Source organism: Phalacrocorax carbo, chromosome 10, assembly GCF_963921805.1.
Source record: "Phalacrocorax carbo chromosome 10, bPhaCar2.1, whole genome shotgun sequence".
NCBI lineage: Eukaryota > Metazoa > Chordata > Aves > Suliformes > Phalacrocoracidae > Phalacrocorax > Phalacrocorax carbo.
Genome location: NC_087522.1, coordinates 4,951,340 through 4,971,315, shown reverse-complemented (window position 1 = coordinate 4,971,315; position 19,976 = coordinate 4,951,340). Strand labels below are relative to the sequence as shown.

The window sequence follows — 19,976 nt, the reverse complement described above, 5'->3', positions numbered from 1 at the left end:
AGGAGGAAGGCAGAAACCGGTGCCAGCCCTTGGTCATTCCCGGGCTGCTGAAGCTCTTCGAGGAAGTCGTACATCTGGTGCTTTCCTATTTAGCCCTTTCAAGAGGCTCATTTGAGAACAACATTTGTAAGGAAGAGCCAGAAATAAACAGCTTGTGATCCTATTTGTGGAGCAAAAGGAACATAACAGAATTGTAAAGATGGGACAATCAATGTATAAAAGCCCGTTTTTTTAAGAAGGCTGACATTTTGCGTTGTCCATTAGAAGGCTGTTGTGCGTTACGAAGTGATCTTTGCCATAGCATGTGGAGGAAGGGAAAACCTTTGGGTCTACAATACAGCCGCTAAAGCAAAAGCCTGAGATGCAGCAGAGGCCGTGTCTCCGGGGGTGGTCTGTGTCCACGCAGGACTTCTCTCCCCTTGGCCTCTTCCAGACCCGCCAACCAGACAGTGGTAAGATCACCTCTCCTCTGGGGCAGAGTCTGGAGTTTAATAGTTTTTGTACCTCTGCCTCTCAGGGAGTTTTTACAAACAGAAGGGGGTTTCATTTGTCAGCCCTCATCCTCTGAAATTCTGCATGAGGTTTAATATCATCTTCTTTGCCCCAGTTAATTCAGTTGTCATTTCCATGGTTGCTCTAAAATGTATTGCCTGATTTTTACAGCTATGATACTACCAGTGACTACTATCAGATATCGCAGCTCAAATCACCTTCTGTTTGTATTAACCGTGGTGACTGTCGGCTTTTGAATCCCCACATATCTGCTTTGCTTGGCCACCTGTCCCCTCTTGGCGCAGAGGAGAGGAGTGCAAGATGCTGGCCGCAGTGGAAGGGCGCTACGCTCCGGGATGACAGTAGCGCAAACACAGGGAAAGTATACGGTGTATAAAAGCCAAGCACCCTGGCATTGCTGCGGTGAGGAGTGGTAGATAGCATGCGAGTTAATATTGAACCAGGATTATGGCCGGGGTGGTGTGGCAGGAGCAAACACCCCAGGAGCCACCGCAGTGCGATAGACCACGTGGTGGCCAGCAGATGAGCGAGGGAGGCATGTGGGGCCATGGCTTTGGCAGTGTCCAGTACCACTACAGGAGACCCTGCCATGGGGGATGCAGGGGTCACACCGAGTCTCTCCTCCGCTCTATTATAAGAATATATAGTCATTTTATAGCACCACACACCACCAGCGCTCCTGCAAGCCTCTTTAGGGTCCTAGAGGTTTTCTTATTAATGGGGAAAGCAACAGCACTGTGTTGGTGTCAGCATGAAGGGCGATGTCAGAGGGGCTGAGGCCACGTCTGCTCACGATCCAGAGGAGGAGGTTCCTTTTGGACTGCTCTGGGTCCTCCACAGGTGCAGATAATTAACCCTGGAAACATCAGTAGGGCTGTAAACCATCTCTGTCTTCTCATATATAACGGTGCTTGTAGCCCAGGGCACTGAAGAGGCCGCTGGCCGTTGATCTGACTCTTACCAATGAGGTTAACAGCTCTCTCAGAGACATTTCCTATTAAATAAGTTATTATCTGAAATGGGAGAGGTGGGGGAAAAAGTGACAATTCTGTGAAACAGGTGAAATTAGAAGCAGCATTGATGTCAACGCGCAGTCTGCCGCTGCTGCTGTTACTTTTCATTTGTTTTAGCACATCTGCTGCACAAGCACGGTGGGGAGCAGCCATCGCTCCCCCTTTCAGTACTGAAGGACGTTTTTCATGGGTCACCAGCCTTGGACAGATGAGCTGTGTAGGGATCCCAGCCCAAACTTGGGCAACTTTCTTCCTTTCTCTTAGACAAGGTGCTGGGATGCCTTGCAGCCTCACCTGCAGCGCTGTTGTGTGGTTTGCTTGCCCAAAATGCTAAAACCCTTTAAATGTTGCCAGGAAACACGATCTGGAGAGCTTTCCCCTCTGCTTTATCCCTTCTGGGTGCCATTTCAGTGATATTCGCGTTAAAAAAATAGCCTCAGTAAGTAAACACTCTACCATCACATTTGGTCTAAAGGGCTGTGTGAGTACAAAAGCATAGCTTTAATACCTTCATTTTGTATAAAATGATGCGATAATGAGTGTTCAGGATCATCTCACCTGCAGCTCTGACCTGTGGTGGCAATTTTGGTTGGGAGGTAGAATTTTTATCAGCTATGATTTTCTTAAACCCGTGGCGCCAGGCAGACAACAGCGCTCCGAGAGACATGCAAAACCAAACCAAAACAGAAAGGCAATAAGGAGTTTGCAGAAGTTCACCACCCACACTCATACCCCGCAGATGTGCCGCTCGTCAGGGACGCCGCGGAGCCCGGCTGTGGGAGCTCTGCGCAGTAACGTCCCCCCCCGCCAGCCGCACGGGTTTCCCCTCCTGAGCACTTGTCCCTGTAGGGTCACGGGGAGGTTAGCAGAGCATGTCGCCGCCGGGAAGAGAAGTGCTTCTGGTGTGAAATGGGTCAGGGGGATGGTTTCACTGTCCCTCCCCCCGCCCCCCCAGGTCTGTGTGGCAGAGCACCAGAGGTTTGATGAGGCTCTGCATCTTGTCTTCTCCTTAGAGTGTCACCTCTAGATGAGCAGATTGCTCCCACTCGAACCTATTTTGGACAAAGGAGCAATTTTTTTGCATGTGAAGTTGCTGCACAGTTTATTTACTCTTGGGAGGGGGGGTAACTAACATCCTAATTCTCCTCCAAAGTCTGGCTTTGCTTCAGTATCTGTCTGAGAGAGGAGAAAGTACCGATCCACAAACCTGCTTCCTGCTGAGAAATCACAACAGCTGTTAGCAGAGGTTTTTGGAAAATCAAAGGGCTTGTGCAAGGGAAGAATTGCAGCTGATCCCAGCTGGGGAGCTGCTGCCCTGGCACCTGGTCTCTTCTCCCACCTCCCATCGCAGTTCTTGGTGTCCTTCTGGATGGGACCCTGCGAGGGGGAGAAATGGCCTTTGGATGTAACGATAAAGGATATCTCCCAGGTTGCTTCAAGGCGGCTTATAAGGAGGGAGGCACCATAAAATGGAGAATAAGGTTCCTGCCGCAGCCTTCTGCCACAGCACGCTGCTGGGGTTCAGCTCTTCAGCACTGCCTGGAGAAGCAGGAATCAGCCACGTGCCTCCATAAACCAGCTAATTGATTACTGTCAGCCCCTGATTACATGAATCATCGAGCACATTGAGCATGAGGCCATGCAAAGCTGATGATGTCTGAGATGTCGCCCTACCAAAAATGGCAGCGTTGCTGCTTGGCTCTTCTACAGGGGTGTGGAGGTGACCCCTGGACCTGCCGGCAGCTCCGCACCCACTGCCTGTGTTTCATGAGGCAAAATAAATATTTGGGCAGAGGCAAAAAACACTGCTGGCCTCTGGGCATGGCCCCACGCACTCTGCCTGCGATGGCTGGTGGATAATTGCAGAAGCACTTGGGTTTCTTCAAGGCTGAGCGTGCCTGAGGCAGAAGAGCGGTGCCTGCTGCAGGGGAGCCCAAAGCACGTGGGCTCCTCGGCTGGAGTTCATCTCCCCTTGGCCACGTGCCTCTGCCAGTGGGCTCAGGGGGAAGAGGACTGTGCTGGATGGCACAGAAAAGTACAGGAGGCTCATGGTGTGATGGGGGCAAAGCAGACCACGACCCATCCCCACAGCCACCCACCAGAACAGGGAGTTTGCATGCCTGTAGCTAAACTGGCCAGAGGCTCCTCTGCACAGTCTGCCCATAAGCGTCATGTATTTTCCCTGTTTGTCCAGTAGAAAGCAGACAGTTCGGGGGCGGGGTGGGAGGGAGGAAGATACTGAGCTGCCTAAAGCCAAACAGCAAAAGTCATCTTGTGCAACCCCATGCAGAAGTGAAATGGAAACCCATCCCGAAATGCTACGGCGGGGGAGCGTTGGTGCTGGCCAACCTTGTAAGTGTGGTGTGCGCTGTGTCAGCAGATTGCTCAGTCCTCAGCTGCCTCCTGCATGGATGCCCATGCCCTGGAGGCTTGCTGGGGCTTGAGCTGTGGGCAGGTAAGTCAGCAAAGCCACCAAGCTGTGCAGTGGGGCATCGAGAGAAACTCCGATCGGCTCAAGTGTGCACGCAGGTTGTGCTCCCCACCAAGTCTGGGGTGCAGAGGGCTCTGCCTGAGGATGACAGACCCTTTTCAGTCCTGAGCAAGTGTTTCCCAGCAGGTCTGTCGCCTCCAGCCCCTTCCCTCCTGGACCTTAAATAGGAGGTGTGGGAGGACAATATAAATGGGGATGGGAGGGGGAGGCACAAGGGAAGGTATATGGTGATCTGCACAGCCAGAAAGCCTCCGGGAGCAGGGTCGGGGACAGCAGCGTTTCCTCCCCGTCAGTAAAAGTGATGAAGCCAGCAAAAGCAAGACTGGACAGGGTAAGGGGGAGCAAGTCTTGTTCAGCATCAGTGCTGCTGTAAGAGCATCCAGGGGCTCCCCCTCAGCCCCATGTGAACCTCATGGCTTTTGGGCAAGAGACAGGTGGAAGGGGTAAAGAAAGTTGATGCTTTTTGCCAGCTTTTCTTCTTATCGAAACTGTCCTTTCAGCAGTTTCAAATCTCAGGAGGTGTGGGGCTGGGCATCTTATTAACACCCCAATCGAGGGAGAAACCTGCCCAAGGGTTAAAGTTTGAGCAACGGAGCAAATAAGACAACTCCTCCTTGGTGTCATGTGAGCGTGGCTGCAGCTAAAGGCCAGGAGAAAAAAAAATCCATAAACCAAGCCGGCAGCTTCGCAGGAGACGGGTGCTCTCAGGGCAGGCTGGGACACACAATGGATCTCCTGCCAAGCTTTTCTTTTGTCACTTGGCTGCTTCTCATCGTTTTCTTTAGCCTCCTGGTCCTGTAAGTAGAGGGTGGTTCCCCAGGGTGACCAGGGAGAAAGGGAACCCTGTGCCTTCAGCTGGGGAGGGGCAGGGCCATCATCCTTGGTAGGAAGTGCCCATGTACACGAATTAGTGTTATAAACTTATCCTCGGTCTTCCTGTGCTGCCTTCAAGGCAGAGCCGAGGGGTGGTAAAGGCAGAGGCTGCGGGGCTCCCCTGTGCCCTCCCCGTGCCAGCTGGAAGGGAAGGAGGAATCTGGGCTGGAAGGGAAGGGAAACAGAAAGGAACTTCTTGATTTTTTTTTTGTTTGTCTCAGCAGATACAAAGGAAGAAGTAACTTCTGTGTTTTCAAACACAGCAGGCTCTAGTTGGCTGCAAAGGGGACAGGGTGCCCCGGCTGGGCCAGGCTCTGCGAGCTGGGGGCAGGGCAGTGGATGATATCTATGTCTGCCTGTGTACTTTTGCCAGCAGAAGCCCTCAGTTAAATAGTTATGTTGGCAAAATTGCCCTTTTGTTTATGTCACTCAGGGGAGCTGTAGTGAGCTCTACAAGCAAAAACTTAATTTTGCTGTTATAGTTTATGTTGCTGCTGTGCTGCTGTGGCTCTACCACCTGAGCATCACAGTAGGTCTTTGCAAAGACAAGCCCAAGGGCAGGTCTCAACTTGAGAACTTAATCCATCTGAGGCCTCTCTTCAGTCACCTGCGTCATAGATCGCTGATCTGGAGAAGTAAATGAGGCCCTTGAATAAAGACCTGAGGTGCCCAGGTACACTGTGTGTGCCTAGTCTGGGCTGCAGCGCCTTTCAGCCCTTGTATCAAAATGTGCCCCGAATTATCTTGTACCCCAGTGATCCTATATTTATTGCAGGAAAAGCGTATCCTCAGCAGGTCTGCTGCTGCTAGTCCGTAATTTCAGCTTCCCATGTGGGGCAGGAACCAGCTATTGAAGCTCTTTACTGTGCCCAGGATGAAGGACCTTCTCTTTTCGTTGCATTAATGCATCTCGCATGCTCTTTGCTTGGCAGCTATGGACTATGGCCTTTCCAGGCCTTCAAGAAGTTGGGCATTCCCGGGCCACGGCCTCTGCCATTTTTGGGAACTTTCCTGGAGTATCGGCATGTGAGTACCAGCAGCTACTGCTCTGTAGCTGCCTTAGGTTCTTACTTGTAGCTGGTGCTGGTTTTCCCATCCTTTGGGCATCTCTTTCCTCTGGTCTTGATTCAGTCAGATGGAAATGATGCTTTCAAGTAGGAAGATCTTTGGACATACAAAATTACTTTTAGAGTCTAGCTGACCCGAATGAGTGTTTTTCAACTACTTTGTAATTTACATTCTTAATTTCTCCCTGGATTTATACCTGCTCGCCAGCAGCTGAAGTTCTGTTGGAAACAAAGAAAAAAAATATTGGAGAGATGCCTAAGACTGCTAATTTCTGAGAACTGTATGTTTCTTTGTGCTTTGTTTCATCCCCATGAAGAGGCTGATTTAGCCCCAGCAATGCCCATCCAGCCACTTGCTGTTTGGCCAGCTTGAGACTAAGCCAGGTGAATAGATTTCTAAATAAAACTCAGTTATTATCGAGTTACTAAACCTTACGAAATAACTAGGTAGTAGCTGCTCCCAGGTAACTGACTGCAAATGCAGGGCAAAATGTATTAGCTTCAGCTCCAATGACAGAGGTGTTTTAGCTTGTGTTTGCTGGGCTTACAGCACGCATGTGGTCTCTTACTAATGGTTTAGTTGATGCATGGTGAGTGTTATGTGTCCCATAAGTTTCATCCTTACATGTAACATCAGTTAAAACCTTAATGGAAACAAAGCAAAACAAAAAAGCCATCATCACTCCGGTTCAGTAACTGCAGTGGAAGATCTCATGAGGACAAGGCAGTAGCAGCTCTAACTTGTTGAGCTGAAGATGAAAGGACACCCTGGGATCTAGTTCTGCCTGCTAACTCTGCTCACACTAAAACTGTGTACCCTGTCATACCTTGTCTTCATTACATTTTTAGCTCAGGTTGACTAGCACAAGTTGAAAGTGCTTTTTTTCCCCTCTCTCTCTGCTCTCTTTTTTCTCTCCAGTGCAAATGTCCCCTAAGTGTCTACATGATTCTTAAGAGCTTCCATGTACCCCCCAACCTCTGCCACTTACAATGGGTCTGTGGGATGCACCGCACTGCCAGCTGCAACCGGCTTTGATCACTCTTTGCTGGCAAGCTGTTCATTTCTCCTTTCTTCTGTTGCAGGGAATCCTGAATTTTGATCAGATGTGCTTTGAAAAGTATGGCAAAATCTGGGGGTGAGTTTCTTTCTGCAGAAGAAAACTGCCTGTTTGGGGTGCTCCGTGGCCCCAAAATAGAATGGAAAAAGGTACATTGCCACCATGTCTCAGCACTGTAAGTCCAGCAGTGATAGCTTGGGAAAATCCAGGTTCACCACTGGGGAAGTCTGCAGCTGTCTCTCCAAGGCTTCCCTCCTGCTGGGATTTCAGTACGGTGCAGGGCTGGGATGATGGTGGCCAGTTTTGGGAGGTCATTTGTTTGCATAAGCTTTGAAAATAACCTTTTTTTCTTTTCCCCTTTGGGAGCGTTAAAAACTAAACAGCCGTGTTAGTGACCTCGGCGCCAGGGAAGCTTGCGCCACAGAGAGCCCAGGGAGCTCCCCTCGTCCTCCAACACCCGCCGAATCAGCACGGCCATACCTTTATCTCTTAGCGCCAGATGCATTAGTGAGGGAAGGCACCAATCATTTCCCAGCCATGCAGCCTGCCCAGAAAACTCCGCTGCTTGGTGTCAAACTGAGCCTCATGCCTTTGAAGCTGCTCTTCTGTGTGTCTTGAGCAGAAAGTAAGCTGCAGGCTGCCGCAGTGTTTTTCATCTTGCTCCCTGCTTCTCCCAGAGCCGGGGCACGAGCTGCTTTTCAACCTGCCTCCCTGCTCCCTGCACAGCACTAGTTTTGTGCAGGGGCCTCTTATCATGCTTCTCTTGGGAACCTCTCAAACTGAGGCAAAATTGTTGCACAAAAAAAAAAATCCCAGGAGGCTTCATGAAACCTAGCACATTTTTTTTGAAAGATTAAACATTCTCAAGCCTCTTGAAGATGGCAGCTTCCCTCGGCTGTGGCCCAAGGCTTCCTGCCCTTTAGCCCACAACAAGGCTTTTAAGTTTTTCTGTCTCTGTTGATTGGAAAATGGAGGAGACAGCTGAGTTTTTCCCCTCTCATTGCCTCGCAGGCCATGCAGAGAAATCTCTTTACCCCACAGGTAGGCTATTCAGTGTGGATTTATTGACTCAGCTACCAGTTGTGGAAACAGAGCTCAGCCAGCCCAAGTGCAGGGGATCAATGTCATGGCAAAAGCTGCCTTTCATCTAAACCCACACTGCTTTGGCAACTCTTTAATACCACAGATGATTTCTAGAAACACTCATGCTGTCTGTGTTTGGCACTTGCTTTCCCTTTCTCCTGTTTTACTACGTAATAAAACAGTTTCAGCCTCATCCCTCTGGCTGTTTTGTCAGAGGGGACACAGCTGGCCCAGACCCTCTGGGCGCCAGCAGTCAATGTGCATGGCTCTGGCCACGGGCAAAGCAGGCTGCTTTTGCTCCAGCCGACTGTGAGCAATGGACTGACCGTGGGTTTCTCTTGGCTTAGGATTTTTGACGGCAGGCAGCCTGTGCTGGCCATTTTGGACCCCGTCCTCATCAAAAACATCCTGGTGAAAGAGTGCTATACTATTTTTACCAATCGCCGGGTAGGTGTCTAGTCCTGTGTTTTCCTCTCCAGTACAGAGTGCGTGGAACAAGAAAGAAAGAGTTTTTTCTTGGTTTCTGTTCTCCTTCTCTGAACCCTTCAGCAAGTAGTTGCTCTCTGTTGTGCTCCGGTTTATGGACGGTACCAACAATGAAACCCTGCTAGGGAGTTGTAGAGGCCACTCTGGCTGGGACGTTGGGGCATCAGCCTGGATACACCCTAGGGGTGATGTCATTTATGATTCTTACACTTTTGTTTCCATTTCTGTTGTTCACTGGTTGAGGTAGTGCTGATATGACTTCAGGGGCCAAGTCAACGTGGTGGTTTTGGGGTTTGGAGGGTTTTCCTGCATTACTGTCATGTGGAAGGGGGCTGGGAACCTTTGCCCATCTGCGTCTAACTATGTCCCTTTTGCTGTAAAATTCTCCCTGAGCAGAACTTCGGTCTGAATGGGTTACTGGAATCAGCCCTTAACGTGGCTGAAGATGAGAAGTGGAAAAGAATTCGCACTGTGCTGTCTCCAACCTTCACCAGTGGGAAGCTGAAGGAGGTAAAGCAGAGGCCACTGGTACTTTGCATCAATAGCTGGAGGAGGACTCGGCCATTTCTGAGTACAAACCTTCCCCTCAAATGGGGAAGTAACCCCATTTGTCAAGACCACATTCATTAGCACCTGCGTTGTCGGGTGCAGTTCAGCAACACGGTGGCTGTATACTGTCCTGGGGAGGGAGTCAGGAGAAGGGTATTGCAAGCTGAGGCTGTTGGCCCTATGACCTGTATTTTCTTCTCCCTAAGCACATTGCTCAGACTATGGGGGCCCCTTTTTGCATGCAGTCAGTCTCCATCTTCACTCCCAGCTGGAGTGGAGGCTTAGCTGGGTTTTGGGTTTTGGGAGAAGAGCCTTGCTCAGTCATAGCCAGATGAGCTTTGTGGCTGGTTATTAAGATGAGAGAAAGCAATGTCTGAGGCCTGGAAATGATACCTTCCCCATGCCTGCCCTTCCTCCACAAGCCAAAGACTTGGCAAGTGGCACATGGCCGTGTGGAATTGCTCAGCCTTGGTTGGTGGAGGTGAAAGTCAGCAACGCCTTCTGCTTTGGTTTGCATTTCAGATGTTCCCTATCATTAATCACTACGGTGAAAAGTTAGTGAAAAACATTGAGAAGAAAGCGGCTAACAATGAGTTTGTGACCACAAAGGAGTAAGTAACTGTGTGGGGTTACAGGAAAAATTTGTATTCAGTGTGTGGAAGGGGCTGTTTTGGAGAGCCTTTTCCATGCTGCAGCACAAATCCCTTGTCAACTATGGAAGCGAACTCCATAGTGGTCTGGGCATGGTATGTTCCTCAGCAGTGGGCTTGCTGTGCTCTGCTCCGCTCAAACCAGCAGGTCATTTTGCTGTGGATGTGTTTTGAGGAAGGAGTAGGGCCTGTTCCAGAAGCCCCACAAGATGTGGTATTTTTTGGAGGTCATTTTTACAATCTCTTTTATAGATGGAAGTCAGAATACAGTCTTTGTTACCCTGGACTGCAGTTCAGTGCTTTCCAACTACAGCCTAGGCTTTTGGTACTGAGAAAAATTGGGGGACCAATGCAACCAGGGAAACTTGGGAAAATATAATGCCTGCTACTGCCAAATCAGGACAGGACCTACTATGTTAGGACTCTGCACTGAGTCCTTGATTAAAAGAGATTCCCTCTCAAGGGATGCCCTATCAAGAATTCTTCCTAGATGGGCTCTTATTCACTGTGCTGGTTAGGTTCATCCCATTTACTCTCTCTTCTTCTTTACCTAGCATTTTTGGAGCCTACAGCATGGATGTGGTGGCCAGTACTTCTTTCAGTGTGGATATTGACTCCATGAGCAACCCCAGTGACCCCTTTGTCACCAACATTAAGAAATTTCTCAAATTCAATTTCCTAAACCCCGTGTTCGTATTCTTAGGTATGACACACGTCATCTTATACAGCCCCGAACTGATGTCAGAGGTGGTGACCACCTGCATTTCCTGGTAGCTCCCTTAGTAGCTCTGAGCCCCCTTTGCCACGTGGGAGATGCTCAGCACTTTGCAGGATTGGATTCACCCTAGCAGGTCTGTAGAAGTATTTCCCTAGGGAAACCACAATCAAGATTTTTACAGCCCATGTGGGTCTTTGCAGCATCCTCCTACAAGCAGAGACCCTGTTTGCAGAGACGCGATGGAGAGCTGCTCTGTCAGAGAGCTGCACTTCGTGTGCCATTGTGGCCATATAGCAACATATGGAGGAGATTCTCAAGTGCTCTTGTACGCCAGCCATGGCTAGGTAAAAAGAGAGCTGAAGGCAACAAAAAGCAATTTTTTGGGTCAGGATCCCGATTCACCCCGCTTCTTTCTATGCTTTTTGCCAGTTTTGAGCTTCTTGTGCCCCTTTGAGCTAAAATATATTGTTCTTTTCTCTCCTTTTAGTGTTGTTCCCCTTTGTCATCCCAGTGCTGGAAAAGATGAAAGTGACTCTGTTACCCTCAAAGGTCATGGACTTCTTCAAGGGCGTCTTTATAAAAATGAAGAGGGAACGGGAGAAGGGCAGCAACACAGTGAGTCCAGCCCAGGGGACCTCTTCACTATGGTGTCCTCCTGAGTGCAGGAGGCACCTGGTGGTGTCTTCAGAAGCTGTGGTGTGTCACTCACTCCCAGCTCATCAAACGTGGGGAGGGCCAGAGGCATGACCTGCCTGAGCTTCCATGTAGAGAAAGTATCCATGTTCATAGAGGGTCTCCAGCCTGAACCTCAACAGGCACTGAAGCCACGAGCCTGCTGGTAGGGCTGCAAATGGAGCAGGTGTCTCAGCAAAGAGCTAGTGCTGGACAAGGTTTGCCTCCTCCCCACCCACATCTTCTCTCACTGCTTCTGTTTCTCCCCAGGACCGGGTTGATTTCCTGCAACTCATGGTTGACTCGCAGAGCTCACATGACAGCTCCAAGTCTGCCGAGACCGACTCATATAAATGTATGTCCTGAGATCTGTCCTGCTCTCAGCAGAAAACATTAGTTCCTCATGCAGTTAAAGGAAGGAAGTAGGAGATGATTTTTGTCATTAATCCTACAGGAGGTTCAAGGTCTCAGTAGTGGGGTAGTAATGATGCTTATCACATATCAGCCATATTTTATTATATCCCGTTTCTTGGGATAAAGCCTGAGGTCTGTTTGTGCAATGAAGAGCAAACAGAGTGAATATCTTCTTACTCCCATTTCTTATTTTATCTCCTCTGGAGGCCAGTGGTGTTGGCTGTATTTCATAAAGCACACCAAGCACGTATGCTGCATGTACCTTGCTTATCCATGAGCTCATCTCTGTTCCTCATCCTAGGTAAACTGTTAGAAAACAATGACTCAGACAAAGTGCAGTCCCAGTCCATCAACCTCAATCAAGGCAGGATGCTTGTAAACTTTTGATGTGCCAGGACAGGGTATTTGTATGGCAGCCTGTGCTGCAGGCTGCATCCTGGCAGCACTGGGACAGTACTGCAGTACTAGCATTAAATCCTGTATTGTCCTTATTACCACTGCCACGCTATGCTCAGGGCTGCTAATTCCTCAGCAGCACAAGGCTCACCTCATGGCTTAGGGGAGGTGCTGGACATCTCTTTATCTCTAACTTTTCCAGGCATGTGCCCCTGGGTTTTTTTGCCTGGGAGCATGGTCCTGGAAGACCACAGAGATTTTCTAAATCAGACTCAGGCTGCACATACCTTGATTCTGCTCTTAAAGGCAGCAACATAACGCTGCTGATCTTGACAGCAGTTTTCTGGCCGTACAACAGTGCCAGACCCACCCCTTTGTGGTACCAGAGCCTGCCAGTCAATGTTAGCTGGATGTTTCCTTTGACAGCTGTTAAATAATTATGAATAACATTACCTAGGTTGACAAGTGGGATCCTGAATTCCTAAAGGTGAATCACTGTAGGTTTCAACTTCTTGCATGTGCTTTTATGCCTTTTTCAGCATTAAGTGATGAGGAGATACTGGCCCAGGCTCTTGTCTTTGTCTTTGCTGGTTATGAGACCACCAGCTCCACCCTCAGCTACATATCATATAACCTGGCCACCCACCCTGACGTGCAGCAGCGACTCCAGGATGAGATCGATGCAAACCTACCTGACAAGGTAAAGGAGGGTGGGGAGATGCTGGGGTTGTTCCCACCTGTGCCTTGTAGACCCAGAGCCAAAAGCCAGGCTGGAAACAAACCAGAGTGGAGGAGGTGCTAGCACAGAGATTTCCCCTCTTCAGGTCTCTCATGCCTGAAGGGGAAGTGTTGTGGGCATGCTGGGCTGGGGGGTTGAAATCCCATGTTCATAGCCACCCTGATTCCTCTCCCCAGGCTACTCCCACATACAACGCCATCATGCAGATGGAGTACCTCGATATGGTGGTGAACGAATGCCTCCGGCTCTTCCCCCCCGGTGGCCGGATTGAGAGGGTCTGCAAGAAGACGGTGGAGCTCAATGGTGTGACTATTCCAAAGGGCATGGTGGTCATGATCCCAGCCTACGTGTTGCATCGTGACCCGGCGTACTGGCCGGAGCCAGATGAGTTCAGGCCTGAGAGGTGAGGGCCAGCCAGGGGCAATAGCTGCATGCTCAACCTCAGCCCTGGGAGTGGAAATGGCAGCAAAAGTGGGGAATGTATGATTATAACATTTAAATTAGGCATTTATCATTGTCTGACATCTAGTCCCAGCATTACCATGAGGGGAGTTTTATGATCTACATCCATAAACTGTGCATGGAATTTAATTAACTGCATTGAAGGGAGCGACAGTGAGAACAGCTCCCAGCAGCTGTAATGCTGAGGGGTTTATGGCCACATATTAAAACAAGAGCCATTGGGTGACTGGCACGATGCCGTGCAAATCAGCAGTGGAAGGGCAAAGACAGGTAGGAAATAAAACTTAATTTTTCAACTTGGGTTATGAAACAATCCTTGCTAGGGAGTCTCTCTATCAGACACTGCAAAATGAGGAGCTAGCCCAAGGCAGACCTCGGAGACACTGCACTTGCCAGTCTTCAGGTGGCCACAAAGATGTTGAGGGCTGACCCAGAGAGAGCAGGATCACATCTGTGCCCTCGCACCAGGGGCTGAAATGCCCCTGGAAGCTAACCCCAGTGTGGAGGTGTGGTGACCTTTGGGACTAAACATGTCAGCAGTACCAGGCAGATATTAGGGAGGGAGATGGGTGCTGCTGAAATCACCCCTATGGTCACCTTGTGTTGAATGCAGAAGGAACCACCCAAACGGGAGTACTCTGGCAATGGGCACGTTACACCAGTTGCTCCAGTAGCTGCATCCTTACTCCATTAGACAAACCAGGCATGGGCAGCTGGACAGGAGCTCTTTAGGGATCACTTGCCTTGCTGGGAGTTCATCAGAGGGATATGCTGGTGTCTCAGGAGCGAGATACTTCACTGCTGACTTAGCATGGCTGAGGTCTGTACCAGGACCTCATGCTCCAGGACTGAAAATCTTTCTGACATGAAAACTAACTGATCACTCAGAAGTATTACTGAAAATGCTCAGTGACAAATTTCTCTGTGAAGCTGATTGTTCTTCCCTGTTTTTCATGAGGACGAGAGGAATGGCTGGCGTGTCTCAAAAGTGACCCTCCCTTTAGTCACGCAGGGGCAGAACGTCTTTGTGTTTCCTCAGTCCTTTGATCTAAAGGGAAGACGTGAAGCTGTAGACCTGTGTGTTTTAGGGTTTGAAATCTGGGTTCAGTTTTGGAGCTGAGAGGGAGTTCTGAGAAAAGAGTGGTTATGACATGCATTAGCATATTTCACGTATTCCCTGTTCACCTGCTGCACCTGGAGATGCACAGCCAACGCCAAGCAGCAGGATAAAAGCGGAGTCATAAGGTATCTATTGAGACAGAAATAAGGGACTTAGCTGGGTTCTTCTAATACATACAGAAACACAAAAATTTTTTGCCTTCCCAGACCTCTCATCACTTAGGTCTGAAAGCTGTCATATCCTGGAACAGTAGCTCTTCCTAACTTTCTGTCTGTCTGTCTGTCTGTCTGTTTGTTTGTTTGTTTGTTTGTTTGTTTGTTTGTTTGTTTGTTTGTAATCAGGTTCAGTAAAGAGAGCAAAGACTCTATTGACCCCTACACCTTCCTGCCGTTTGGGGCTGGCCCCAGGAACTGCATAGGAATGAGGTTTGCTCTCCTTGTCATGAAAGTGGCTGTGGTCGCCCTGTTGCAAAACTTCTCATTCAGAACCTGCAAAGACACTCCGGTGAGGACATGGGATGATACGCTTTATTACTTGCCCTTTAGTCCCACTGAGATGGTCCTGTGCACTCTCTTTTGCCTACACCTCAGCACAAACAGGGAACTGTCTCTCATGCACATTAAATCCCTCTCTTCCCTGAGGAGTTCAGAGACTGCTAGCTTCAGGACTGCTGAACATTGCCTGCAGACTAGGGTTTTACTACTTCACACAGAGATGAAGGAGGAAGATTTCACTGTGGATTAGAGAGGCATATGGGAATAACTGTATTTAAATCTTCTCAGTTAATTTAAATGGTTCACCACAAGTTACTGATATATTTTTTTTTAAGCCTTTACAGAAGCAAATTTAATGTTGGTGAAATATGTCAGACTGAAATCCCTGAAATCCCTGCCTCTGTCTGGGTGCACCTAAGTCAGGGGGTGCTTGCTCCCCCATGGTGCACTGCTGGTCTGCCTTGACCCAGCTTAGGAAGATCCTGCTCCAGAGAGCAGAAAGGCAATATCCCCACAGCCCGCTCCAAAGCTGTGATTTGCAACACAAACATGGCTATTCTCTGTGCGAGATCCCCAGACACCAAAATTACTCTCTTACGGGCCAACAGGCAGTCTTTAAAGGGTAACAATTTTCAAGCAAGCTCAATCTGAGCTAAATTTGAATTGGTGACTCTCTCCCCTTTGAGGCTATGCAGGATCCCACCAGGTTTTGGTTTTGCCCAGGATCCCAGTGAATGCCACATGCGGTACTGATGGGGCAGGCCCTGCAAGACAGGGCTGTTTGACATAAAGTAAATTCAATGGCTGTTGGAAATTATATGTCAAGCAAGCCCTCTTGAAAGCACGGCAACTCCCTGTGCCTCAGAGGCAGGTAGCACTAGGTTTGGTGTTAGTTTCCAGCCCCAACCCGGCTTTCTGCACTGACTACGGCAAAAGGCTCTGCCATTAATACATTCCCTTCACGAGGCAAGCTTGGGAAATCAGAGTAGAGGGGCAGCAAGTGTATTCAAAGGACATTTGTTGTAAGAAACAGAAAAAAATCTTTATTAAATTATTACTTGGCACGGGTGCTCGGCTGGAATCTCTGCAGATTCAGATTGCAACTCAACTAGTAACCTGGAGGTGAAAGACTGTAATAGTCCATTAACAATGCAGTGACCTATCCACCCTCCCCCAAGTCTAATGACATTTTTCTAGTCCTCTGCAATCCATAAAATTGATTCTTTTTATAACTGTCTTTAATTAAAAGGAGACAAGTTAAATATGTATTGTATTATTGGTGCCCATAGGTTTATGGGGCTCCTTCAGCCCTTTTTTCTACAGAAGATGTCATGTACATCAGATCAGAGCAGGAGGGAAAAAATTCCTGATGGAACATCCCTTTGGAATACGTATAAGGAAGCTGTAGCCTCCTCTCGCTCCTCCACTCATGGCACATTGAGCTCCAAGCCACATCGCCTAAATTTCCTGAAACAAAGCTTACTGGGTTATGGGGATTTTAATCTAGCTTGTTGAGCTGGGGGTCTATCACCCTTGTCCTGATGGGGAGAAGGAGAGCTGGGAAACAAGCAGCGTTGAACTGATAGAGGAGACTTGGTAAAACACTCTTCCCTCCCCTGCAAGATGACTCCCTCCAACACCCACTTTAAATGTTCTTTTTTATTGAGATTTCCTGCCTACCTCATGGGACCCCATCGCTTTTCTGTGTGAGGATGTTTTTTTCTTTGGTACTCAGCCTGAGCAGCAATCTTAGCTTCATTCTTCCCGGAGAGCTTATTGCTCCTCCAGCTCCCATTACGCTCTAGCTCCCCTTAGCACTGACACACTTCAGCATTAAACAAAATGGCACTGTGTGCCCCTCCTTAGCTTCGTTCTTCCCAGACGGATTTTGGCTGCTTTTCCCTCCACATGCATCCTTTTCATCAGTGCACCGAGCTCTTCCTACCATGCCACATGAAAGCCAGAATTCACTAACCAGCTTACTCAAGAGCCGAGGGCTATTAAACCCCAGTTCATACCTGTTTTGCATAAGCAATAGCGATAGTCCTGCTATAAGTACACTTTTAAGTTAGGAAATGCATTGAAAACAAGGGGTGGCTGAGATGTATGTGAGCTGTAGGGGTCCTGTCGGTGTCCTTTTTCCCAGCTTACATGGCTGTTTTGGTTTTTTTTCTTCCTGTTCAAGATCCCGCTGGTTCTGGACACAAAAGGTTTCATGCAACCGAAGCAGCCCATCGTCCTGAAGATGGTCCCCAGAGCCCATGATGATCTGGAGAAGTGATGGAAACAGGAACAGATCAGGGACTCTTGTTTGGTGGTGCCTCTCTAACGCTTGAGAGGAGACCCAGGCTGATGCGTGCACTATAGAAATGTCAGGGGCGCGACCCCCCCCATTTCATAACAGGGCATTAGGGGTTTGGCCCAGCATAATTACATGAGCATTATCCTAATGAACACGAGTCCCAGATCCCGATGTCCCCGATCACAATAGGCATTTTGCAAGAACATTTGCACTTCAAGTTACTTGGGCTTTTTTTTTTTTTCTCTCCCTCTGAAGAGGCACTTTTCTAAGCAATTTGATTCCAGACACTGTCAGTCTCTCCTGGCAGTGTAATTTAAATCAAGACAGGGAGAGCAAATTGCACATAGTTAAGTAATGCTACCATTGCTCCTGTTCCTGCTGCCTGCTGGGTGACTGTATGTCTTCTGGTTTTATCGTCCTGGGAATGCAGGGCTGTCCAGGGCTATTTCCTCAGCTGTGTGCTATGACCCTGACAAGTGTTAAAGTGCTCACATCCTCGCAGGAATGCACGCCTGTGGCAAATTTTCTGATGCCAATTTATTTAGATTTTCTTAAGACTTTAGATGGCTTGTGCATGGTTGAGATTGCACGTTGAGTTAACTGGAGGGCCCCAGACACAAGCAGTTACCCCCAGTGACTGGAGATCTGCAGAGTGGGCCAGAAGTGCCTCACATGTGTTTCCTGAATGTTTGCTTATTTTACCACAGGTGTGCAGCCATCTCCTGTAGAAGGGATTGTCAACACAGGCACCATCTCTGCTGCTGTCATGACACCTTTTAGTCTCTGATTTATATTAGGCCGTTGTAAGACCAACTTAACGAATTAATAATCATGCAGGGTGCAGCACTGAGAGCCTTCGGTTGTCCTGGAGAACCCTAGTCTGGAAGTGTTGCCTTTGGCTAGTGAGAGCTGGAAAGTCTTGCTAGACTTTGTCATTTCTGTAGATTCTAGATGACCTGTATGCTCACATTTCATATTATTCCTCCAGAAATTGCTACTGGAGGGCTAGCTGCAATAAAAAGCTCACTTACCTCTTCTGTAACCAACTAATGCCAGTCTCTGATTCTATTCTTTCCTCTACACACGAGTGGATTCATCTGTTGGTCTCATAAGCCGTTGGCCAGACAATGATGTGGCCTCATCACCTCTCCCAGCTGGGCTTCCTCACTTCTTTGGTGGGATTCACAAAAGATCCTCAAAGATCAGTGCCCCAGAGTGGAGATACAAGTGCTCTTTGGCAGTTCATTCTTCCACTGTCACCATGTAGCACCACAGATTACTGAGGGTGCAGTCAGTCTTGCTAGTCTCAGCCAACATTTGTCTTTCTGTGAAAGCAGAGGGGTCAGTTCCAGCATCTGCTCCATGCTGCAACCGGCTGACTTAATGCAGGGCTCAAAGTGCTCTCCGTGACCACCATGTATAATGCTGCTTGCATTCCTGGAGGATGAAAGTTCCTTATATCCTGAATGAATCCAAGGCGTTGCCTCATGTGTATCATCAGCAGTAAGAACTGCTTTTGGAGCTGGTGGTGTTTAAAATATCCCAGTCCAGAATAAATTGCTGAGCAGAGCCATTGATGGTGTGAGGTGTTTTCCATTGCAAAATTGGGTTGAGGAACTTTAGTCACTAGACAGCACGTTTTATATTTCTTTTATATTCTTAGATAGATTATGTATATTATTCTTTTTATGTTTGCTTTCTATATTTTTGAGGAATTGAATATAAAAACTCAAAAGAGATGTAATAACCTTTCTGCAGCACATTAAATTCCCCAGTGAATGACACCCTTGCCTGGAAGCATAGGGGAAGAGTAAAGCTGCTTCTCTAGAGAGTCACTGATGAACTGGGTGAGAGGGTTAGAAAATTCCCAGCAGCTCGGGCAGCCATGGCTTCCCCTTCTGCCTTCGTAACCTTCAGCAGTGCAGCTCCCTTCTGCCACCAATGTACAAAAGTGACAATTTGTCTTCGTTTTCAGCTGTTACTGTCCCCTTTTTTAAAGCCATGGCACTGTGTTTGACTGTTACGGCACATCTCGGGGGAGGACGGCAAAAAATAGAAGCAGTCAGAGCCCTGGAGAACAAACAGACAAAAAGTGCCTGCGCCGTCACAGCAGTTCACAAAAAGGGGCATGGAAAATCCTCAGGTCTCTGCCTTGAGAGGTGACCGAGAAGATGAGGGTGACAAAGTCACACGCAGTGTCACAGGTCAGGGATGAATTAGTAACCTTGCTGGAGCGAAGGCCGTAGCTTGCCCGGTGGCAGCGAGGGTTTTGCCTCCTCGTTCCATGCCTGTGTTGGAATTAATCACTCCCATACAAATGTCAACACTACAGAAAACATCCTTCAGGATAATCTCTCTCACAAAGCTGCTTAACCTTTTGGTAATATACAGTTCACTTGCAGGTGTCAAAGGATTTCAGCCTCTCTCATCTCTGTTGAAAGGCATCTTCATCTGCTGGCACCCCTCGCTGACGAAGCAGGCGAGCAGGTTGCTGCGACTGGCCGCGCCGACGTACCTGCAGAGAGACCGACCAGCAAAGGCACAGCGCTGTTTTTCCTCCCAGCATCTGCGCGGGATTCTGGCAAGGGACAAAACGATGCTGAGGCGTGCCAAATCTCATCTTCATTTCACTGAAGTCAGTCATGTTTAAGAGCAGAAAGTGCACACCTTTGTCCATTCCCACTTGTCTTAGAGGGAGGTTTGCCATCAGATTTTGGCTTTGTGGAGTGGCTGGGGGGGACCTTGCATTGGGGAATCACTCAGGTACGGTGAGTTTTCCAGCAGACACAGCACACAGGACACTGTTTCTTTGCTTTATTCCAGGCTGAGCAGCTATTTGGGGGTTATTCATTGCGAACCCTTCCTGGTCTGCTTTC

At 48.6% G+C, this 19,976-nt stretch overlaps 1 protein-coding gene across 3 annotated transcripts; it reads left to right on the top strand.

The window, feature by feature from the left end:
* Positions 1–3,784: 3,784 nt before the first annotated feature.
* LOC104053499 (cytochrome P450 3A12) lies at positions 3,785–18,146 on the top strand. Of its 3 annotated transcripts, none has more exons than XM_064461551.1 (13): positions 3,785–3,878; positions 5,823–5,916; positions 7,041–7,093; positions 8,446–8,545; positions 8,981–9,094; positions 9,656–9,744; positions 10,338–10,486; positions 10,989–11,116; positions 11,444–11,528; positions 12,523–12,683; positions 12,899–13,125; positions 14,646–14,808; positions 16,984–18,146. In XM_064461551.1, the coding sequence occupies exons 3-13, from the start codon at positions 7,062–7,064 to the stop codon at positions 17,077–17,079; spliced, it is 1,344 nt and encodes a 447-aa protein (XP_064317621.1). In that variant the 5' UTR covers positions 3,785–3,878; positions 5,823–5,916; positions 7,041–7,061; the 3' UTR covers positions 17,080–18,146. The 3 variants fall into 3 exon arrangements, with proteins under 3 accessions (XP_064317621.1, XP_064317622.1, XP_009513241.1); XM_064461552.1 differs by lacking the exon at positions 3,785–3,878 and adding an exon at positions 3,910–3,981; XM_009514946.2 differs by lacking the exon at positions 3,785–3,878 and adding an exon at positions 4,654–4,814.
* The last annotated feature ends 1,830 nt before the right edge of the window (positions 18,147–19,976 follow it).